Genomic DNA, 22,342 nt, shown 5'->3' on the forward strand with positions numbered 1-22,342 from the left:
ATGTGGGGTGGAATTGAATGAATGCAAAGTGAATGAATAATGAAATGAGTTAAAGAGGGAGAATGTGGTGAAATGATGAAGTAGGAAGGTGGAAATGCATGTGACTTGTTTGTGGAATAAAGAATGAATGGTGGAATGATGAAGAGTTGCATAAAGAATGCATGTAGGGTTAGCTAGGTTGGCTTTGTTTGGGTGCATGTGTGTTAATGGTGGTTTTGCATGTGAATTGATGGATTGTTTTTGATGGAATGGATGGTTCTTTGCATGGCTTTTGAAGTGATTGTGGGCTTTGGAATTGGAAGGAAATGCATGGCCTTGGGGTTGGTTTAAGAGAGAATGGGCTAGGCCCTTTGTTTTATGTCCAAAATGAATACAAGGCCTTCAAATTCGTCCAACACTTTGGCTCCAATCATATGCTATCCATTCCAAGCCCAATTTTGCTCCAAAATGCTCCAAAATGCATCTTTTTGCTTCCTTAGCCATATGAACCTAAAAACACACGAAAATGACTTAAACTACTAAAACAACTATGAATTAACAACATAGATGCACGAAAACAAGCTAAGTAAGTCGCCTAAATATGCTCCTATCATCTACATAGACCTCTTCCTACAATTTTCCATTAAGAAAAGCTGATTTCACATCAAGTTGGTACAAGTTTTGACGTCTTTGAGCAGCCAAGGTAATTAAAGTTCTGATTGTGTCCAGTCTAGCTACTGGAGCAAATGTCCCATTATAATCAATTCCAGGTTTCTAAGCATAACCCTTGGCAACTAATCTTGCCTTATTCTTTTGTACTGAGCCATCCAAATTTAGTTTTGTTTTGAACAACCATTTCACTCCAATGATTGGCTTATCCACCAGTTCCCAAGTTCCATATTTCTTAATCATTGACAGTTCATCTTCCATTGCTTTTATCCAAGCCTTGTCTTGTGCAGCTTCTTCATACTTCTCTCTCTAAAATGAAGAAATGAAGAACAATTACTGAAGAAAATGAGAGAAGGATGGATGCTTCTCTCTCTGCAAATCACAGAGGAATGTTCTTCATCTGATTCTCTCAGCACACACTACTCGTGCACTGTATAACGGTTAGTTAAACAGCTGGGATCCTTTACACATCAAAGTGATCCCAGCCACTCAACTAGCTATATTGTAGGATTCTTACACACGGAAATTTCAGCCTTACATCATGAGCCTTACACTTGGTAGTTTTAACTCAAGTGAATACACCTTTAAATAACAAAGCTTATTCTTTCTAATTCTAATCAACTCAGAGCTTACAATTCAACAAATACAAGTCAACGATTGTTTATTCTAGCAGTTTGTCTCAGCGTGTTCTCATCATTGGCAGTTATTGTGAGTGCTTTTCAGCTGGAGTTTATTGTCTGGATTCTTATGCATGTCAAAACTGCTATAACAAGCCTGAGTTTGAGCACACAGTTTTTGAGATTCATCATCACATTGAATCTCGTAATCCACTTGCATTTACTTCAAAAGTTGTTGACAATGCCATTGATTCTTCGGCCAACTCTACAGTAATCCATGTCATACTATGGGTTGTTCTTTTGTGTTGTTCATTTGGAAGAATTATGAGCATGAGAACTGTCCACAGGAAGACCAGAACTTGACGACCCCATCCTCAGCCGGGCACAAGAGAGGTTGCAATTGCAAGAAGTCAGTGTCCCGAAAAATATTGTGAACGGTACCAGGTTTATATGTACATTTTTACCCTTCACTTCAGTGTATCTCCTGCTTCTGAAACATGGTGTTTCTCCGAGTTCATTGAACTAGATTTGGACAAGGAACTTGGTCAGTGTTTATACGCTCTTAACCTACCCTGATGTGATTTATTATTTTTTTTCTCCTTTTTTGTTCCGGAAGGCTAAAGTTGGCTGTTTTGGAGGATGTCGATGTGAGGATTGCCAAAATACATTTGGCACTATGGCAGGTCAGATTTTGTTTGATATGATATACCTCACTTTTTTGGTCTTCACTCGTTCTTTTTTGTATACGAGTGTGCGACTATTGTGTTTCAGCAGCAAAGACAATGAAACAATAAAGATTTAAGATGGTTTTGTTCTGTTAATCCTTCACTGATTACTTTTCCATGATCCTACAATTGCAGAGTCAGTATATAACGGAGCTAAAAGGTGGGAACCCTACCCTACTGCGAAGCTGGCTGCGAGCATCAATCAAACTCTCCGACATGTGAAGTACTTTCTGATGTAAGCAAATCTTACACCATTGATATATCCTACCTCACGTCCAGCGATTTCTTCAGCTTCATCAAGTAGAAGAAACTCTGGAAAAATTCCACAAGCGCAACTGCCATCAAGTAAGCATCCATCAGATACTGGACGCTTGAACTGGGGTTGTTCACCCGTCATTGCCTCCCAGTAGTTACCTCAAGGTAACGTTCCCTGTGTACTGAGTTCTGCTGGTGCACATCATGACATGACGGATGATGATACACCTGAGATACTCGGGGAAACTTCTTACCCTTCCAAGGTTGTAAAGGTTAGCTCACCAAACAAGAGACGTGTCTCACCTCCACAATCCCGATCCAGGTTAAGGTCAAGCTCTCCTACAGGCTTGACAAGTGGCCGCAAATTCATTTTGCACGCTGTGCCTTCTTTCCCTCCTCTTACCCCGTACCACACTTCTAAAGAAGGCACCAGTGAAATTGGGAATGATGATGGAGCTACCAACAAGAACAATTGGTACGAGGCCCGATTCGGACGATTTTCAGAGCTGGTTATGGACAATCTGCTTACAGCTTACAGCATTGTCCAGAATAATTGGACAAAGCTACTGATCGGCTTCCAACTTCCACAAATTCGTCCAAAGACTACCTCTGTATTGCCAGAAGTTTGGTCAGCCTTGTTCTAAAAGGCAGAGCTATTTCTTGATGCCATTGCAAAGCTCGGTCATATCGTTGTATCAAAAAACAAGCAGTGATTACTTGAGTGCAAACTTGCAATTACTCTGTTGCTGCAATCTGCTTTCACTATTATGATGAACTCGCATGCCCCTCTTGCAATATCGTTCTATCAAAATACAAAAAATAAAAGTACGAACTCGTAAAATAATAATAATAATAATACATTAATGAATACCAAAACAAAGTACATCCAAAATTCAGTCCCTACACTACTACTGCCTCCAAGTGCTATACAAATAGCACACCCAAAACTTTATTTGTAGGAAAGAACAGAACACAAATGGGAATTAGAAAGGTCAATCTAGCTGCTATACCCATATACTCCATGCCCCATTTTGTATAACGCCTACTTGTACATGTGCGTTTCTCATTCGTTATTGTTAGATACATACTACTTCCTCATTAGCTCCAGGCGGAAACTGTCAGATTTATTAGCGATACCCATCAAGCCCCAGCCATGCAGAAAGCCAACTGGAGACCTCATTCATCTCTTTAGGGATAGTGTAGTGGCCGAGCCTGCAATGTTAAACGAAATACTCAGAAAATCTGCTTAAACCTCGTAAGGGTTTGAACGAGATATGTTATTTGAGTATGTTTTTCTTATGGAAATGAATCTTTACTCTTCAAATGGTTTGAACGAAAGGTATTGGAATCCTGCTGAAGTCAAGCATTGGACTGATTTCTCTCCATATTTGTAGGGTACTTGACCATCACCTACAAAAAATGTGTGATCAATTTCGCATACTGATTGTCAATCTACAATGCAGCATACTGGCTTCTGGCGTGTGACATATATCAAGTGACCTAGAAACCGTTCAAATAAATGCAAACTGCAGTATTGGCAAAAAAAGTTCTATGGAGACATACTGTTTCCATGGCATTGCAAAATGGGTAATGATGCGGCACGCCTCAAAGCCTCATGTGAACCTTCAATTTTGTTCCGTAAGCTCCTGCACAAGGTTGCAAACCTGTTAAGTATCGGACAGGGGAGTCTTTTGGTATTGATACTCGGATCAACAGGTACAAAGTCATACCTTGCTCCTGGAAGCCAGCCGCTTAGTCCAACAACTGCCCTCAGATTGAGAGGGTATGGGTTGCCATTTCCGTACCTACCCGCAGCATAGCAAGTTGCAGAGTAAAGGGCCATTGCAGCACCCATGCTAAAGCCTCCAATACCGACTTTAACTGCCACAAGAAAACGTGATATACATTTCAAACATTCAGAAATGAAAACAACCTGCATAAATTCGGAATAATTTCTTGAAAACTTGTGCAGGTTTTAACGACGATGATTTGTAAGAAACGGAGGAAAAAGAATCCCAGGAAGTTATTAATTTTAAAGTAGTTTAGAACTGAACGTACCATCAGCTGGCTCAGTTGACAACAAGTTTGCAATATGCGCTGCTGAAGCATCCAAATTCTCCCAATCATCTGGACCATCATCCGAAAGCTCTCCCATTTCAAACCCTGAAAAAAATCGAATAATTCAGAAGATTATTATCAATATCAAAGAACCACCAGATATTGAATTTCATCTGAAGAAATTTAGTTTTTTTTTTTTTTTTTTTTTTTTTCTTTGGTTATGCCCCATGAGAGTATGAAGTGCAAAGTAAACTAGTTCTTCATCTAACCGAAATATAATCTTACATGCAGTGCAAGGAAATCCGCCGAGTACAGCCACAGGACGGGTAGGAGCAGTTGGGCAGATCCACTTAATCTGTTTCATATATTACCAAAGGTAATTAACACACAGGTTGAACAAAGTAGCTATAGATATAAGCGTGTGAGAACAGAAATGCAAATTCTTAAGCTTACAAAATAGTTGGAGGGACACATATGCTTACATTTGGAAGTGGTAGAGATTCCAACATTTGAGATGTGCTGCAGAGAGAAGGAGCATAACATGAGACATATAACTCTTACATTATTCATCATGCGGAAAATTCAACGGCTAAAAATAAAATTGAAACATGACAGCATACTAGTTGAGAAAGCATCAACACAAGCAACGAAAGCACAAGTGCGGTAAAAAGTCCAGAATTGTATCGAGGATAAAAGGAACGGAACCAGTTCATGTGTTGATCAAGCAAGAATAATCAATACTAAGAAAGCATATCAGTAAACAAATTAAGTGTATTTCTGGTTCCCCACTTGGAGAACAAAGTAAACTAGCGGCCCCCCAGTCATGACTTTGGCATATACTATTTCCAAATCAAGGCTTCCCAAATTAAGTTTGCCGTCGATCAGATTAGAAGTGAAAGGGACATCTATCATATCATATAATCTCACGGTGCTACTGCTCTCTTAATCGAATTTATTCGATTAAGAACCTCGCTGAAAAAATGCTGAAAAGATGTATAATGGAGCCCTCCTTTTTCAAGTTATGGAGTATGTACAGGCGTTGACATTTCCTGAAACACGATTCCTTTTTCTCATATACGAAAAAACCAAAAAGTTCATCCTTCCGGTAAAGGACGTGTACTTGATACAAAAGGGAAGGAATGAAGAATTATATTGACTGGTGATGATAAGTCAGGTTATAAACACCAAATTTAGAAAAAGAACTGTCTTACGATAAAGTTAATAGGAAATAGAGAAGGTTGTAGTTTGGCGGTGTAATGGAAAAGCACACTTGATACTCAAATTCGATCATGAACTTAACTATTTAACTGAGGATTACTACTGTAAACAGCTGAGTAGGAAACTTATATGGTATTCATGTTGTCTTCTCTATGCGCCACAACATTAGTTGGAAGAACTTCTCTATGTGCCACAACATTGGATAGAGTATGACTTCAAGAGAAGGCCTTTCAGATACAGAACCGCAACAACGTATGGTATATCGCTCACAAACAGAGCAAAGGAATAGAAAGGGACAGAGAAACAGTACCTTGAGCCGTTATCTCCAAGTCCATGCAGCCAGACCATTGTTGCTTGATGCCTTCCTTTGGGCCTCACCACATGTGTCCTACCAAACTCAATTCTCTTAGCAGTTCTGCTACCTGAAATTTTCGTCAACAAAAAGTGGCTACTCAGCAACTATACAGGTTTAAGCTGCCACAATTCTCTTTTTTTCTAGGATATCGACCAAGAAAATCACCGTTCGTTGCAGTAGGAGAAATCAATAATAAGAACACAAAACTTAGACAGCAAAAACCGGAAATTGAGTTGCCTAACAATTGAATGAAATATAGTAAAGATATATAGACTTGAACAAATTTAGACAATGAAAGGTGCTAATGCTATATATGATGGGAAGAAACCAACCAGAAGACATGTTAGAATGCGCATAGCTCATCTTTGTATGTTTTTCGGGTAAGCTGCTGCGCTCAACAAGCCGCTCTATTGCAACGAGCTAGAAGAAGGCACTGCAATGTAGAAAACCCGGAATGAGAATGTGTATTTATAGGCAAATGAGGTCGGGGGGAAGAGTGAGAAAAATGGAATAAAACACGTGTGAATATGCATCATTCGTCACTATTAAGATCAGTGTGCAATGCATACCAGCTACGCCAAAACCGCCTCGAAACTCAAAAGGAGAGAAAGCAAAGCATCAATGAAAATGAGAGGTAAAGAAAGGGACAAAAGTAGGAGGATAGCAGAGAGAATCCATGCCAGAGTTGAGCACATTCATCCATTCATTAGAGAGAGAGAGCTCTTGCAACATAGACAGACAGACAGACAACATCTAGAGAGAGAGAGAGAGAGAGAGAGAGAGAGGAATCTATGCTTGTGGGTAGCGGCCAGAAATAAAGCAAAAACCCAACAGCAACACCAAAAACTGAATAGAATATTGCTGAAAACAAGAAAGAATAACCTTAGTTTGTGAAAGAAAAATATCTTTTTATTTCCAATCATTAGTTAATGAATTTTTCATGATTGATGGATACCCATTAACCACTATTAAAGTTTTTCAAGTATTACAATTTCTTTTTTCTGGTTTACGTTCTAATGCTCATTTTCTAAACATGATATTAACAAGTGAAAAGAAGCAAGAAATCGTAAGAACGAAGAACTGGCTTCCATCCAGCCTCCAGCTTTCTCAATCTATCACTTGTACCTTTTTTCTTCTTATAAATCTTATTGAATTTCTGATTGTATATACAATACTGCTACCGGGACATATATGTGTGTGTGTGTGTATAAAATAATAATAAACAATAATACAATAATAACTTATATTTCCAAAAAGATTTGTGCATAAATCACCAACCTGGATTTGTTATATGGAAGAGACAAAGGGAAAAGTATGGGAACTTTTTTCTCTCCTTCCATCACCTTTGCCAAATGCCAACTTTCTTACTTTCCACTCCGAACCCCCACCTTTTAAAAGTTTTCTCTGTTCACATTCATTACAGACGCCAACCAAAATCACTAGAATTTTTTTAGCGGTGACATGACGTTTCATTTTCATAATTTTATTATCAAACGATATTACTATTAAGCTAACTCTTAAATGATGAGTTTGCATATCATAAGTGAGATGTTTTAAGTTTAAATATCGTAAATAACGAATTTGACATCAATTTATTATTCCTTCTTCTTAGTATAACTATATCATTTGTAAAAAAAAAAGAAAAAGAGTGGGTCTGAAAGATGTAATGAGTTAAAAGAGAAAATTTTTAGCTAACATGGCAACCACCACTTGCATCCCATGATGTTTTTAATCTACATATTATAATATGAGTGAACATAATGTCATAGACTTAAAAGTAGTGGTAATTAATAACACACATGTTTATGTGTGGATTAATTTGTAATACCAGATTGAAGTGGAGAAAACTTACTCGTCCCAAAAAATATGTCCAGAAGCATAATTACAAATGAATAATCACATATATCATTTCGGTATCATTTCTGAAGTCGATCTAAGCACCTCTAAGGGACTGGCTAAACTCACATTATATTGCTTTACGTATTCTAACCTAAAACCACTAAAACTTTAGAGACTAGTTATGTTTAATCTTAAAACACCTATGCGAATAGTTGCCAACTATATTTAGCTTATAAAAAATTAAACTTTTTTTTTGTTGTCAAATTGCACACATTGCATGCGACTCATCAAAGTCGGACGAGTCATCAAGAGTAGCACATGTCAACATCTGAGACCTCCACCAAACAAATCAAATCAAGTAAAAAAAAACTACAAATTAACCCTAATTGATCAAATCCCTCAATTATCTAGTGATATTCTTCTTCACTTGTAAGTGAGAGGTCTTAGATTTGATTCTCGCTAAAGGCGCATTTGAACCACATTACTGTTAGCCCATTGTGAGGCTAAGCACACCCCCTCCCCCCTTAGTGTACATAATATCGTTTGTTAAAAAAAAAATCCCTTAATTATGGTTTAATTCCTTAAACTACTAATTCTGAATTAATTAATGACTAAATTAAATAAATTAGTCTAATTAAATTGAATCAAATACAGAAAGGGAATAATTAACTCTAATTTGGTCAAATTCTATCAATTAGGGTTTAATTTTCTAAATTAAAGATTTGACTTAATTAAGTGCTAAATTAAATAATTAGCTCAAACTAAGTCAAATTAGAAAATCAACCCCACAAATCGCTTGCCTATAAATACTAGACTCATTTTCAAGAAAGATGACTTTAGAGAAACAAAGTAAGTCCAAACCATTGGAGAAAACCTAAAAGCTCTGTGGCCAAAGTAAATACCAAACTCATCAAACTCGTGGAGAATCAACAAGCCCACTGTGAGGCTTAACCCACTTCCCCACCCCTAGTATAGATAATATTGTTTGTTTGTTTTTTTATTTTATTTTATTTTATTTTAAAAAAAGAAAACTGGAAACATATACTTATATATATGTTATATAATAAACTAACAAAAAAAAAACACAAATCCGTCTAGTCTACCTAGACCCCCGCCTAGGCTCTGCCTAGGCGCTAGGTTCTAGCCCACCGTCCGACTAGCGCCTAGCATCTTAGTACAAGTAGTTCTGACCTCTATTAGAGAGGTGATACAAATAGAGTAGCAAAATGTGGTAAGCGTAATAACATTTTTATAAAATATTCATAATAGCTAGCATTGTAGGAGATACTAAGTTAAACTGACCAGCAAAAATAATTTTTGGAATCAAAGACTAGCTAGATTAACCAAAATATAGCTAGTGCTTTTGAAAATGCTCTACATTAACCCAGAAAAATGTTATCACATCGTCTTTTATTTCCTTTGGCAACAAGCAAGTTAACGCCAGAAGTTTTAATTATGATTAATTCATATTCCAATCCTACTCTAACCTCAAATGCTGTTATCCATACACGTACAAGTTTAACTCCTTTTGTTTTGTTCCAAATTATTTTGTAGTTGGTCACTCAGAAAGTGGCACAGGAATAAATCCTGGTTTGATTGTGATAAATTTGATAACAAGAACCGCCAATTACTCACTAAGAGGCTCCATAGAGAATTAGATTAGGGTCCAAAGCACGTTATGCACCACTAAGATGCAGCATCCATGCAGCATGGTGATGTGCAAGAAGGTTTCCATTAACTTCCTCTGCTTTACTTTTTATTTGTTTTTTCTTTCTTTACCCTTGTGAAAATTTTCTGCAAATTTGATAACTAGAACATTTTTTGTTCTGCACAGATTAATGTATACGAGACAATTCACATAGCAAGAAAAATCACAATTAAGAAAAACTTCAGTGTTAATTGTTTATGCATGCATGCAATTATAGATTTTCTAATAAAAACTTCCCACGTATTAATTTTTTTTATCAACCAACAATTGTTTAAGAAATTTAAACTCACGATCTCTTCCAAAACGTAAATATAGACTAAATTATCATAATTATCATTAACACAAACCCTATATTAAGACAGTTGACAAACATCTTTAATCTGGAAATACTTCTACCAGGCAAACGGTAGGAAAATGGCAGAATCTAATTACTTTACGAGGTCAACACGCATTAAGACAAGTTTTCCCTACTTTATGGAAATAATTATAGATTAGTAGCGCAACTTTTTTCCTTTTCAACTCCTTCCTTTTCCCACACTCCATAGGGGAGAATCATTGTCCATTAGAAAAATGGGTTTATACTAACTAAATCTTTGTTTAAAACAGACGATAATATGCTGTTGGCACTACTGTCTGTCATTGAATTTTATTTAATTCAGTTCATGGTACATTTATTAAAGGATGCAAATGGTTTAAGTTTCCACTTTTTGAAATTTTGGACAAAGTATCCTACTAGAATATGTTTATAAAATATAGAGGGCGCGGCAACTTTCGAACTTTTAGAAACCAATGCAGCTCACAAGTTACTATGTTTGTTTGTTTCATTTGCAAAGCTGGATTGCACAAACGAAAGTCTAATCTACAGGAGAAACATCCAGGGTTCTTAATGAACTTCAACCTAGCTATATGTTAATGGATAAAAAAGTTAAGCATTAAGTATATCTAGGCAAGAAGCAGGTTCTCCTCTATTGACTAGACAGTTATGAATTGTACTCCATACCATTTCTTTAGAGTATTACTTTGTTATCTAAACATAGATAAGTGAATTATCGTTTGCTTTGGCGACATATGAAATTGGTCCTAAGTTATAGTCTCATGAACGATAATTTGTTTTGTTGAATAAATAAATAAATATGTATATAATTGGATTAGTGAAAAATTACTCAAACAAACTCCGACAACCTGAGGGGGTATTATATATAGAATTTGATAGAGTTTCATAGAGTTATGAACACATGAATTTTGAGAGAGTTTACTTGATTTTCATAAAATTCATGTGAATTTTAATTGAATCCTACATGATTTTAAATAGAGCTTGTGAGATTTTTATTATGGATTTTATAAAATTATGCAAATTGTCGGATATTTTAATGATCAATTTATTAATATGCATTTCTATTTCTAAATTTTCATTATTTGAGAGGTGATTATGACCATGGCAAGGTGACTTTTATGTTAGAATTTGATCAAGAGTCTAAACCTTTAGGCCGGCTATTTTGTTCTTACTGATATGGACAAATCACATGGATTGTCAGTTTGAAGGATTATCAGTTTCATACAAGCATGGATTCCAATAGAAGAATCACATGAATTGTTTGTATATACATAGTAGCCTCTACTCTCACGAAAGACTTAATTATTGAACCAAGAACCTCCTAGGATGTGTTTGTTGCATCGGATTATCTCGGACTGGACTAGCTTCAGGGACTAAGTTGGACTAGTTTACACTAGACTAAGTTGGATTGACTTAGTGAAGTGTTTGGTGCAGTGTCGAACTAAAAGATAGGATAATAAAAATAATAAAAATTAATTCACTTTTTATTTTTTATTTTTTTTTGTTTTCTTTTTTGTTTTCTAGAATCTCCCTATTTTCTGGTCAAACTATTTCCTTCTTTTTCTCCCTTGTCTCTTCCCTTTTCCTTATCTTGTCCAACTCTCTCTACCCCTCTCTCTCTCCCTCTTCACTTCCTCTCACAACTTCATAATCTGCTGTAAATCTTCAAAATCAAACCACAAAGCAAGAAATAAAGTGAAAATTTAGGAGTTGGGGTTGTGGTGCATGTGTAATTGGCTCGAAGGTGGGAGATGGAGAAGGTCTGCAATCAGGGAGTTTCATGTTTTCTGCTTTCGGTTTGCCTTCAGTCAATCCCATCGTTGATTTCAGCTTATATTCACTGCAGATTTATTTATTTATTTATTTTATTATTATTATTATTTTTGTGTGTGTGTTTTATAGGTTTCTGGGTTCAGTTTTGTAGGTTGGATCTGGATTTGAAAAATGGAACGACTACATATTATTTTTTTTTTTTTTTTTTTTGAATTTTGGGGGATATGGGTTTGAAAATGGTTGTGAAAGTGAGGGAGAAGCAGATGAGAGGGGCGAAGTGAGGAGAGGCGAAGCGGACAGAGGTGGTCTTAGCAGTCTGCCCGATTTCGGGGGGCCTCGCTATGCCCCTCTAGTGAATTGTTTAGTCGGGGTTAGTGTAGGCAAGTCTCATTAACGCTAGTCCATGTGTGTAACAAACATGGGATTATAGTGACATTTAGTCTAGTCTAAGCCAGAAAGGAGAAGGACCACTATCGACTATATGGCTTCTAGTCCATCGATCTCTACAGGTGTGTTTTCATTCTTATTTGAATGCTCTTATAGTGTTGTCATAGTGCTCTTATAACATCCTTATAGATCTTTTGTGGTGCTCTTATAGAGCCGTTCTAGTTTGTTGACATATTCTTACATTTTATTAACTCCCTAAAATTTTATTTTCAATGCATCTGGATTTGAGAGTCTATAAAAATTCATCAAACTCCATACACTACTAGAAATTACCATTTGCTCAATGAACCTTTTTTCATTTGGTCGAACAAAAATTGGTCAACTTTTAAGGTTTTGTCAGAGGCTTTGAACAACGATAAATATTTTGCAGGGAAAAGTATATTTCGTCGAGCAATGTTTTGGCACCAAGGAAAAAAATTGGCAAGTATTTTGTCACCATTTGCTCGATGAAAATTGATTTCGTCGGCTTATGGAAATTTTCTCATCAATCTTGTTCATCGGACAAAGTGTACTAGCCGTTGGGCAAAAGCCCATGATGACATATCAAAAAACTCACCGGCACTTTTTTTGTTCAACGACCTTGTTAAATTTGACCTATGAACTATTTCGTCAGGCAAAACCCCATTCATTAAAAGACTCCGTGCCTTCTTTCTCCTTCTCCTTTCTTTCTTTCTTCCTCCCCTGCGCCGCACTACTCTTTTCCCTAAAAAAGTATGTCTCTCTCTCTCTCACTTACTCACACTCACACTTATCTCACACCCACCTAGCTCATCACCATCTATCCCCATCTGTCTTTTAATTTATTTAGTTGTGAGATATACATATATATATATATGTATATGTATATGTATGTTGAAATTTGGAACCAAATTTGTGCACATATGTGACAGAGGCGAGATCCAGTTGAAATTGTCATGATCTCCCATAAGGGAAGAATGAGGTTGATTGGGGGATGTGATTGAATTTATATTGGATTGCTTACATATCTCCAGGAAGGACACTTAAATCATTGGTGTAGTTATAATGAAGAATGGTGTAATGTGCAATTTCATCCTTGACGAATAGGTTATTGTGCGAAGTTAAGGAGATGGGTTCATCATGGACGTGTCTATGCATAGACGGCAGTGTAGTAAGAATATGCGAGCCCCTGTTAGGTGTAGAGAAGATATGAGAGAGATGTATTGTTAGTCGTGAATGATTAAAGAATCCCGAGAAAGTTCTCTGATAAATACGCAGGTAAATGATTTTTTAAAGATCTTAAGAGCCCTTTTAGGGAAAGTATTCGCAATTAAATCAGGAGACTATCTAGGAGGGAATCTAGTATAAGATATCTAATCATCCTAGGATTACGTTGCCTAGTCCTTAAGATATCCTAATATGACTTGAATTGGGGTTTTCTTACTTAGGAGACAAGTAATATCTTGGGCTTAAGCCTAGCCTATTAGACTATGCTTCATGGGCTATGGATATTCCCTTTTTTTTTTTTGCCGTTCAAGGTGCCGCATGTCATGGTCCCACAATTGCCCTTAACTATGCTTCTGAGAATACGTTTCGCTTCGATGATGGGTAGTTACCAATGGACCATGAGCGAATTATCCTTGAATAACTTCTTCGGAATGTGTAACGAAATGACCTTTAAACTGCTCGTTTGATTTGGGGTTAGCCAAGGTTGGCCAGTCCTGCTTGCGTATCTCTCTGATTTGGGGTTAGCTAAGGCTGGCTAGTCTTGCTTGCTTATCTCTCAAAGATTTGATCATTTAGAGTTCTAAACCATAGTATAAACCCCTGGTCGAAGTTTTGGATGCAGGGCTGAAAAGATGGATTCGAGGTGGAATGCACTTTTATCTTCCTAGAATGATTTAGATGCCTCAGGATATATTTTGTTAAGTTTATTTTACTCAAGTCACTTGGCCTATTAGAGCAAAACACTTGGAACTTTTCATCCTTTACTTCCTTATCGCGAAATATTGTCACATCCTGACCTGGGCTCCACCACATTCCGGGCTCGACTCCGCTGTAGCACAATATTGTCCGCTTTGGGCTCCGACCATGCCCTCACGATTTTATTTTTGGGAACTCAGACGAGAACTTCCCAGTAGGTCATCCATCCTGGGAATGCTTTTGCCTGAACTCGCTTAACTTCGGAGTTATGATGAACTCCGAAGCCAGTGAGCTCACAAAAGGCCTAATGCTATTTGAAGGTGAACATGTACATATAAGGCATAAAGGATCCATTCCCTTGGGTGATGTGGGATCTAACAATCCACCACCCTTAAGGGCCCGACGTCCTCATTGGCATACTTCTGGCCATGGATTGGCTCTAATACCAAATTGTCACATCCCGGCCCGAGCTTCACCACATCCTGGGATCGACTTCGCTGTAGCACGATATTGTCCGCTTTGGGCCTTGACCTCACCCTTATGGTTTTGTTTCTGGGAACTCACACAAGAACTTCCCAGTAGGTCACCCATCTTGGAAATGCTCTCGCCTGAACTCACTTAACTTCGGAGTTTCGATGAACTCCGAAGCCAGTGAGCTCCCAAAAGGCCTCGTACTATTTGGAGGTGGGCATGTACATATAAGGCATAGAGGATCCACTCTCCTGGGTGATGTGGGATCTAACAAATATAGTTTAATCCGACAAACTTTCCAGAGTAAACTAACTTCGAACAAATGCTGAAGCGATACAAGAAGTTTGTAGATACAGAACAGAGCTAGAAGCTCCCCTTGGTAACGTTGATTTGGAAAAAGATCACCTCCTAAACTTAGTGTTTATAAAGATTTTCACCATGATAATCGGAGTACCACTCTACCCTGACACCGGGTACTGAGCCTATGAGAAATCTTTTATCCCATATTTACTTTAATGTATTGATCGGATTAAGGATGAGAAAGTGTCGAATCATACCTGGAATGCCTCCAGATCTTAATGTCAGTCTAACATGTTTGAGACACCTTGTTTGTTGATAACACTTTCAGAAGATTAACCTAAATGTTGTTGTAAAAAGTTGAACATGACTTTGATTCATTTTGTTCTTTCACCTTGCCCCATTCTATGTCCAAGGATTTTGATAGTCACAATGTGTCACCAAGAAGGGGTTTCCTTCTCAATCTCATGTAGGTCGGAAACCATTTTGGAATCCGTTCATCACACCCTATGTATTAGACCTGAGTGTTTTTTATTGGACTACACTTAGCTAACTTGGCTAATGCATATGATCAGAGCTCCATTGGAATAAAATTCTTCTTAAGGATTAGACACATGGTGTTGTATAACGTACTTGGCTTAGTGCGCTGGTTGAGGGTAAAAGCACATACTGAATTGACCTGGTCATCAAATATGATGATCATTTAACTGTTTGAAAATAAATAAAAAATTAAGACTTTTTGCCTGACGAAATTGACCTATTTCTTCGGACTATGTACTTGAGAAATAGCATAGGGGGAACGGGTGAAGGAAAGGGGGGGGGGGGGGGGGGGGGAGAGAGGGGGGTGGGTAAGGTTGAGGAAGTATTAGAAATTTGTAGGAATTATTATGAATTCAAGGAAATATTAGAAATTTATAGGAAATATTAGAATTTTTTTTTTCTATATTATAAATTTGTAGGAATACTAGAAAATTTTAGGAAAAATGAGATTTTTTTTTGGAAATATTAGAAACTTTTGATCTACTACAAATTGTTTGCAATTTTTTTCTACAGATGTCATTATCACTCACTGTCCTCATAAGGCAAGGTAGCATTAGGATTGTTTACAATCCACTAAATATTTGCCCGGACGTTGAAGTCAACATGTGGTTGCTTGCCGAGATGGAAGCCATCATCTGCACGAGGTGCCCCATGAAAGCCTCTAGATCAAAGAATCTTTCCCTGAGGTGAAGGAGGCAATGATGGTAGCGCTCGTGTTAAGTGTGTGTTTGTTTTTTAAATTTATTATTTTTAATAATTTTTTTATTTTGTGTATTTTTTAAACTAACATATGTTTTTTTCCTTTTTTTTTTTTTTTTTTTTTTTTTTTTTTTTTGTCTATTTTCGAGCAACTTCGAGATTGACATGGAAGAGTTAGGTATCTCCGATTACATAACCCAGTTGTGGATTCAGCGGTTCAAGGAGTGGATGCACATCCGGCACTACATGACCCTTGAAGCTCAAGATGAAGCTTTGACTCATCCACCCTAGGATTTGGTGAATAGGATGGACGAGTGACATTGGCTCTGCAATCAATTTCAGAACTTACAATTTCTAGAGATGGACGTCTTCGAAAGTGAAGAAGTGGACATTTACTTAGAGACAATATGCCACTGAGAATAAATTTGTTTTTCAATTTTAATGTAATTGTATATACATTTCAAATTTTGTTATAATTAATAAAAAAAATTTATATCGTGATATCTTTTCAGGTTAATATAATAATTAAATCAAATATACTTAAATTTTATTCATATATATTTTAAAAAAAAATTAAGAGTTTGTCCGATGAAAAAAGTCGTCGAGCAAGCATTTTATATTTTAATTTTTTTTTCTTTATATAGCTTTCCTGACGAAAATTTTGTTTGCCTAAATATACTTTTTATTTTATTTTTTTTCCATAAATACAACTTTGCCTGATGAAATTATTTAGTCAGGCATGTTATATTTGTTGAGCAAAGTTGGTCAACGCACTTTTGCTTGACGAAAATGTTGTCGGAACTTTGGTCGGACAAACAACATTTGCTCAACGGTTTTTTATTTTTGTTGAGCAAAACTTCGTGCAACGAGCTTTGTGTGATAAACTTGGCTTCAAAGTCATGTCGGGCATTCCCTTAGCCGACGAAACCTTATTATATGTTGTATGGAAGGGTGTAAGTTTTGTAGTGATATAAGAATACACTCGCTTAGTAAGACACTAGTAATTTTGTATAACTCTCATGATAACATGATATCTGATGTTACTGATAATAACACTACATATTATTCAATGACAATAACAATACTTGTTAGCGAGTCACAATACAAGGAAAAACTTGGTACCACACAAGACTACACACACATAAAAATTTGTGGTATAAGAAGAAAATAGTGTTGGATTTTCTTCCATGCATCTCGAGTACTTTCCACTAAATATTGCAATAGTTTCGAAACCTTTCCCTGTACTTAGTAATAATTTAATTGAAAAAAAAATTATCTTTTTTTTTGGGTCGGCCACCTTGTTAACGAGCGCGAAGTTTTATTCTTCTATGAAATGATCCTAAGATTAATTGATTCATATGGACTGCTTAAGTGACGTTAAATATATAAGCAATAATGTTTTTTGGGGTGTGATATACACACACCTCTTTTTACTTCTCACACACTTTTCTAATTTTTGGCCGTCGGATCGGATGAATTAAAGAAGATCAACGGACAGAAATTAACAAAGGGTGTGTGAGAAGTAAAAAGGGATGTGTGGATAGCACACCCCATGTTTTAATGTTTGTTTAGTGATATTTTTTTCGTTCTAATATTATAAAAAGTCTTAATTGTCAGCTCCAGTCCTTTCTCTCGTTCTCTGCAAACTTACATAAACCTCCATCCACAGACCACCAAATAGAAGCCTTTCTTCAAATTCCAGGGGAGGTTTGCTCCTAGCTTTGTGCTAGGTTTTGTCTGACCTCGCTGTTCTTGTAAGGTTTTGTGTTTTCCCTAATAGCGACCATGTATTTACTTTGCAAAACTCGTCTTCCGAACCAAATAATTGAAAAAAGAGTGAAACTACATATTTTATTTTGGCTACAGTTGAGCGGGATCCTGCTTAAAAACTGCTTTAATTATAGGGAATCTTAATGAGATTATATATATTCTGTACTTGTACTAGATCACTGCTTTTAAGTGGATCAAAAATAGTAGACCAAGTTGATGGATAAAGCTCCACTCATATATGGTATATGGCTTTCAAATTCCACATGATTAGTTGATTCATAGAATCAAGATTGGTTATATTCTTTTCTTCTCATTATTATAAAAAAGAATGATGAGTGTTGTTATCCGTAAAATCACTAAAACTTGATTACTAAGCGTTTTGGTGGCTGAGACATCACTCAGGAAAGGTCTAATTGTGGGCCTATGATATCATAAGATATGCATTAGTCGATGAAAGTTGCCTACTCAGCGTGTGGCCGACTGACCCAAACACAATTCATAAAATAAGTTGTAATTCATGTTTACCATACCCAAGAACGCACTTGTGACGGCAGGCTGTAACTAAGAACTTGCCCAAGTTTTGCCATGCATGTTTAGTAGCTACTTTCTACTTGCTTATTGAGAGGCTAGATAATTATGTTGTTGATATACATTAGCAGAGATTTATCTTGATATTTACTCATAATTGCGTTGTTTGAAACTTTAATGTCCTTAGTTATGGCCTTTGTCGGCATTTCGCATATTACATCATTAATCTCTTTTTATGTTTTTGGCTGCATGGATAAAGAATGAGAAATGCTAAGGAGATTTTCTCGAAAGTGAACTCTTTGTCACTTTATGTTTTGGGCACAATTTTTTATAATGGATGCATATTGTATACCCATAGAGAATCCCACTTTTGAGAAAATCTCCTAAGCATTTCTCATAAACAATTTACATAAACAATAACGGGCATACAAATTAAGAACATATATGGTGGGATTCAAAATCTCCACAAGGTTTTGCTTTCACCAAATCAACAAAACCAAGTTTAGGTCGAGAGATTGAAGTAATGAAATCGGAAATATGTATACTTAACATATAACTACAGTTTCTCTTATTTAGAATTGATTGTATAATCTGTCTCTGTCATCACATAAAAATTAGACTTATACGTAACATTATTCTATAGACACGTAAGAGCATTATGTACTCTATTCTCTTTTTTCCCTTATATTTTTCCCCTTCGTTTGTAGAAACAGAATGTCTTTATACTCATTGATTTAGGATCCCTCAACATATAATAAAAAATAAAAAGGGTAACTGGTAAATATACACATCGCTGTCAGAAATGGAGGAATGTTGGTTTGCGTACGTCCAAATATCATGTCATGCATTTCTCAGCTCATTTTTCTGAGTGGAATGAATGCTGATTTTATTCTTTAATAATTATTGGTAAGATTGTGATGTGAGCCTTTGAATCAATCCTTTTTTTTCTTAATTAGTATTATGCCCATATTACATCCCGGCACATAATTGATTTGGGAGCAATGGTATTACAGAAAGGTTCGGAATATAAAACGCCAAGCGCCGATTTCCATCGCTACGTCTTCCATTTTCAAAAGTTGATATGATATTGGTATCCAAAAATAATATACAATACTGTATACCTAATATGATATAAACACGCCACTTAGTACTACAGTCTAATGATATTCTTCTTTATTTGTAAGTGAAAGGTCTTAGGTTTGATTTTCTCTCAAGGCGAATTTGCACCACATTATTGCTAGTACATTGTGAGGTTAAGCCCACCCCTCTTCTTTAGTGTAGATAATATCAGTTGTTTTATAAAAAAAATTATGATATAAACACACACACACACACACACATATATATATATATATATATATTAGGTTGTAGAAATTGATCTTGGAATAAACTTTTAAAATTTAGATACACTTTTTCATTTCGTTTGGTTATTAACTTGAACTTCTTTTTGGTTTGTTATTTGGTTGTTGCAATTTTCATTGTGTTTGTAACTTTAACTTCTATCTTTTGATCTTCATTCTTCACCGACTTCTCCCCTAACAACTAACTACTTAATCCGGTGATGCTGTCACTTTGGTAAAAAAAAATTTGAGCATGGCTTGATTGTTGTGCTAGGGTAGCACCAAAACCAAATGGAACCAACTCAAGCTAACCCACAGGAAATATATCAAATAAAATGCAAGAACAAAATATAAAAGACACCAAGATTTTAACGAGGTTCCTCCACAGTCAGTGTAACTGGAGTACGTCCTCGGAGCAGTAGGAGCTCACCCAATAATCCACTATCAACCAAATGAGAGTTTACAAAGTGTTGGCAATCTCACAACCCAAAAGCCCAATACACCCAATAGCTCTCACACACCAAAGAAACAAATAGAGAAAGAAATATAATGAATAATTTCTTCTCTATACATATAGCTCAAAGCTATTACAACAACAATTACTTTGGTGGATGATTACTAACCGAAGAGAGGAGCTCTTTTCAAATGGGGGATGCGGCACCCCTTGTTCTCTGCCCTCTTTCTCTCTGCAAAACTCTCTGCTAAACTCTCTGCAACTCTCCCCTCTCTCTTGTTTTCACACAACCGCATGGAAAAGCAACCAAACCCTTCATTATTAAAGAGCCAAAACTCACGGGTGGAAGACAAAAGAAAAAACAAAGGTCTTTTCCCTCTTTTCCTCCCCAAAAGAAGGAAAGATGTTTCCCCTTTTTATTTGTTAATTCTAAAGTATGGCCACTTGGCCACTTATTCAACATTGATTTACTAAATAATATTTGTGAAACCTATAGTGTCGCAACGGCAGCAGAGCGAAGCTGCCAATCACAAAAAAAGGGTGATATCGCAGTTGCAAACACGATGGTGGTGGGCATTGGTGGAAGGCCGAGAACAGAGACACCAAACAGCATCGTTTCAACGTTCTGGGTTCTGGGCTGTCGGTTCGATGCAAGCCACTTGTTGTGCGGCTCAGGAGCATAAACCTCGACACTTGTTTGTAAACTTTGCTATTAAACGTCATTGTCTCTTCAAAATTGTCGTAGTCTTGTTGATTCGCGTAAGCCAAGGCAAGTAAAAATGCGAAAGGACTACATTTTGTAAGAATAATGCAGAATAAAACCATGATCCAAGTGAACGATTCAATGATAGGAGTGAAGAGGAAATCAAAGCCAAGTATGTAGTTAGTTGAGATTAGGTGGTTAGAATGTAATCCAATAGCTTAGCCTACAAGTCTTGTAATAACATAGCTATATAGACTACCATTGTAATTCATTACTTGACAATCAAGAAAAGCAATTCAAGTTACGAAACTCTTTCTCTCTCACTCTGATTTTCTGCATTTCTTCAACTAAGTTCTGTCATCGCCGGACGGTCCGGTGCTTCCGCTCAATCTCTAAGCATTCATTTCTCTTCTCTACCCTCTAATTTGCATTTCTCTGTGATAAACTGGGATCGACAGACATACCAATTGCGCAAAAAATTGGTTTCTTCGTTTCTGCCTACCAACTACTTGATCAAAAGCTCCAGTGAAAGATTTCTTCAGACTTATCAAAAATGGTTACTGCCGCTCAGTTGCAGATTGTACAATCTCCAATCACAAGCCTTCTTTCATCGATGTCTACTTCTATTACAGTGAAACTTGATGACTCCAACTATCTCACTTGGAGTTTTCAGATCAAATTACTCTTGGAAAGCTATGGAATTATGGGTTTTATTGATAGTTCAAGAAAATGTCCACCAAGATTTGACAATGATTCAACCACTGAAGGTGTGGAAAAAGATGGCTACTTGGTTTGGAAAATGCATGATCGTGAACTCATGCGGTTGCTCATTGCGACATTTTCTACTACTGCCATCTCTTGCATCATTGGAAGCAAGAGTTCCTCTGAAATGTGGTTGAATCTCACATAAAGGTCTCTTCAGTAATAAAAGCATTGATTTTCCAGATGAAGACAGAACTCCAGAATATCAAGAAAGGATCTAAATCTGTTTCTGTCTATATGCAGAAGATCAAGGATGCAACGGACCATCTTGCGGCTGCAGGGGTATTATTTGAAGATGATGATATTATCATACTTGCCTTAAAAAGGTTGCCTGCGGATTTCAATACTTTTCGATGTGTGATCAGTTATTGGCAGAAGAAGCCATTATTGCTCAATCTTTTGAGTTTGCTTCTTCCTTGTTTAGCAATGCTATCGTTGCTGGTGTTCTATCTGATAAAGGAAAAGCTCTTGTTCTTGATCAAGATTCATCAGGGTCTACTTTTGATCAATCTTTCAAGAACAATAGAGGGTCAAGTTCTTCTGGTTATAGCTATAGCAATGGCTCCTACAATAATTTCAAGGAACATATCAAAACTATGCTGGTTATAAGGGTAATAATTTCTGAGGCAAAGGAAGAGGAAGATCTCAGTACCACTTTGTTCCCACATTCTCAAATGGCAATCCTGGCATTCTTGGTACACTAAAACCATGTAAGTCCAACTGTCCTGATCATCATTCTGAAATCCCTACTTGTCAGATGTGCAATAAAAGAGGATATGTTGATGCAGATTGTTATCAAAGACATAACACATCAACCACTAGTTCTCCCATTCAATGCCAAATATGCTGGAAATTTGGACACTCAGCCTTGCAGTGCTATCACAGAAGCAACTTTGCTTATCAAGGGAAACATCCAACAA

The 22,342-nt window shown here is 36.6% G+C and overlaps 2 protein-coding genes across 2 annotated transcripts; one reads left to right on the top strand and one right to left on the bottom strand.

The window, feature by feature from the left end:
* Positions 1-1,960: 1,960 nt before the first annotated feature.
* LOC103926573 lies at positions 1,961-2,983 on the top strand. The gene has a single exon (XM_048587141.1). The coding sequence runs from the start codon at positions 2,455-2,457 to the stop codon at positions 2,887-2,889; it is 435 nt and encodes a 144-aa protein (XP_048443098.1). The 5' UTR covers positions 1,961-2,454; the 3' UTR covers positions 2,890-2,983.
* A 101-nt stretch (positions 2,984-3,084) lies between these two features.
* Positions 3,085-7,206, bottom strand: LOC103926566 (acyl-protein thioesterase 2). The gene is made up of 10 exons (XM_009335366.3): positions 7,155-7,206; positions 6,209-6,309; positions 5,832-5,943; positions 4,786-4,822; positions 4,589-4,658; positions 4,304-4,408; positions 3,976-4,126; positions 3,809-3,891; positions 3,562-3,655; positions 3,085-3,457 (listed from the first exon to the last, which is right to left on the bottom strand). Exons 2-10 carry the CDS (start codon positions 6,237-6,239, stop codon positions 3,373-3,375), a joined length of 768 nt encoding a protein of 255 aa, XP_009333641.2. The 5' UTR covers positions 6,240-6,309; positions 7,155-7,206; the 3' UTR covers positions 3,085-3,372.
* Between the last annotated feature and the right edge of the window lie 15,136 nt (positions 7,207-22,342).

This window comes from the organism of the source record quoted next, unplaced genomic scaffold (genome assembly GCF_019419815.1).
Source record: "Pyrus x bretschneideri cultivar Hongxiangsu unplaced genomic scaffold, Pyrus_bretschneideri_v1 Contig26, whole genome shotgun sequence".
NCBI lineage: Eukaryota > Viridiplantae > Streptophyta > Magnoliopsida > Rosales > Rosaceae > Pyrus > Pyrus x bretschneideri.

Coding starts and splice junctions, on each gene's coding strand:
- LOC103926573 (XM_048587141.1), top strand. CDS start 2,455: ATGACGGATGATGATACACCTGAGATACTCGGGGAAACTTCTTACCCT.
- LOC103926566 (XM_009335366.3), bottom strand. CDS start 6,239: ATGAGCTATGCGCATTCTAACATGTCTTCTG. Junction 4,823..5,831: donor CTTGGAGATAACGGCTCAAG/GTACTGTTTCTC, acceptor TTCTCTCTGCAG/CACATCTCAAATGTTGGAAT. Junction 4,409..4,588: donor CGGATTTCCTTGCACTGCAT/GTAAGATTATAT, acceptor GATTTTTTTCAG/GGTTTGAAATGGGAGAGCTT.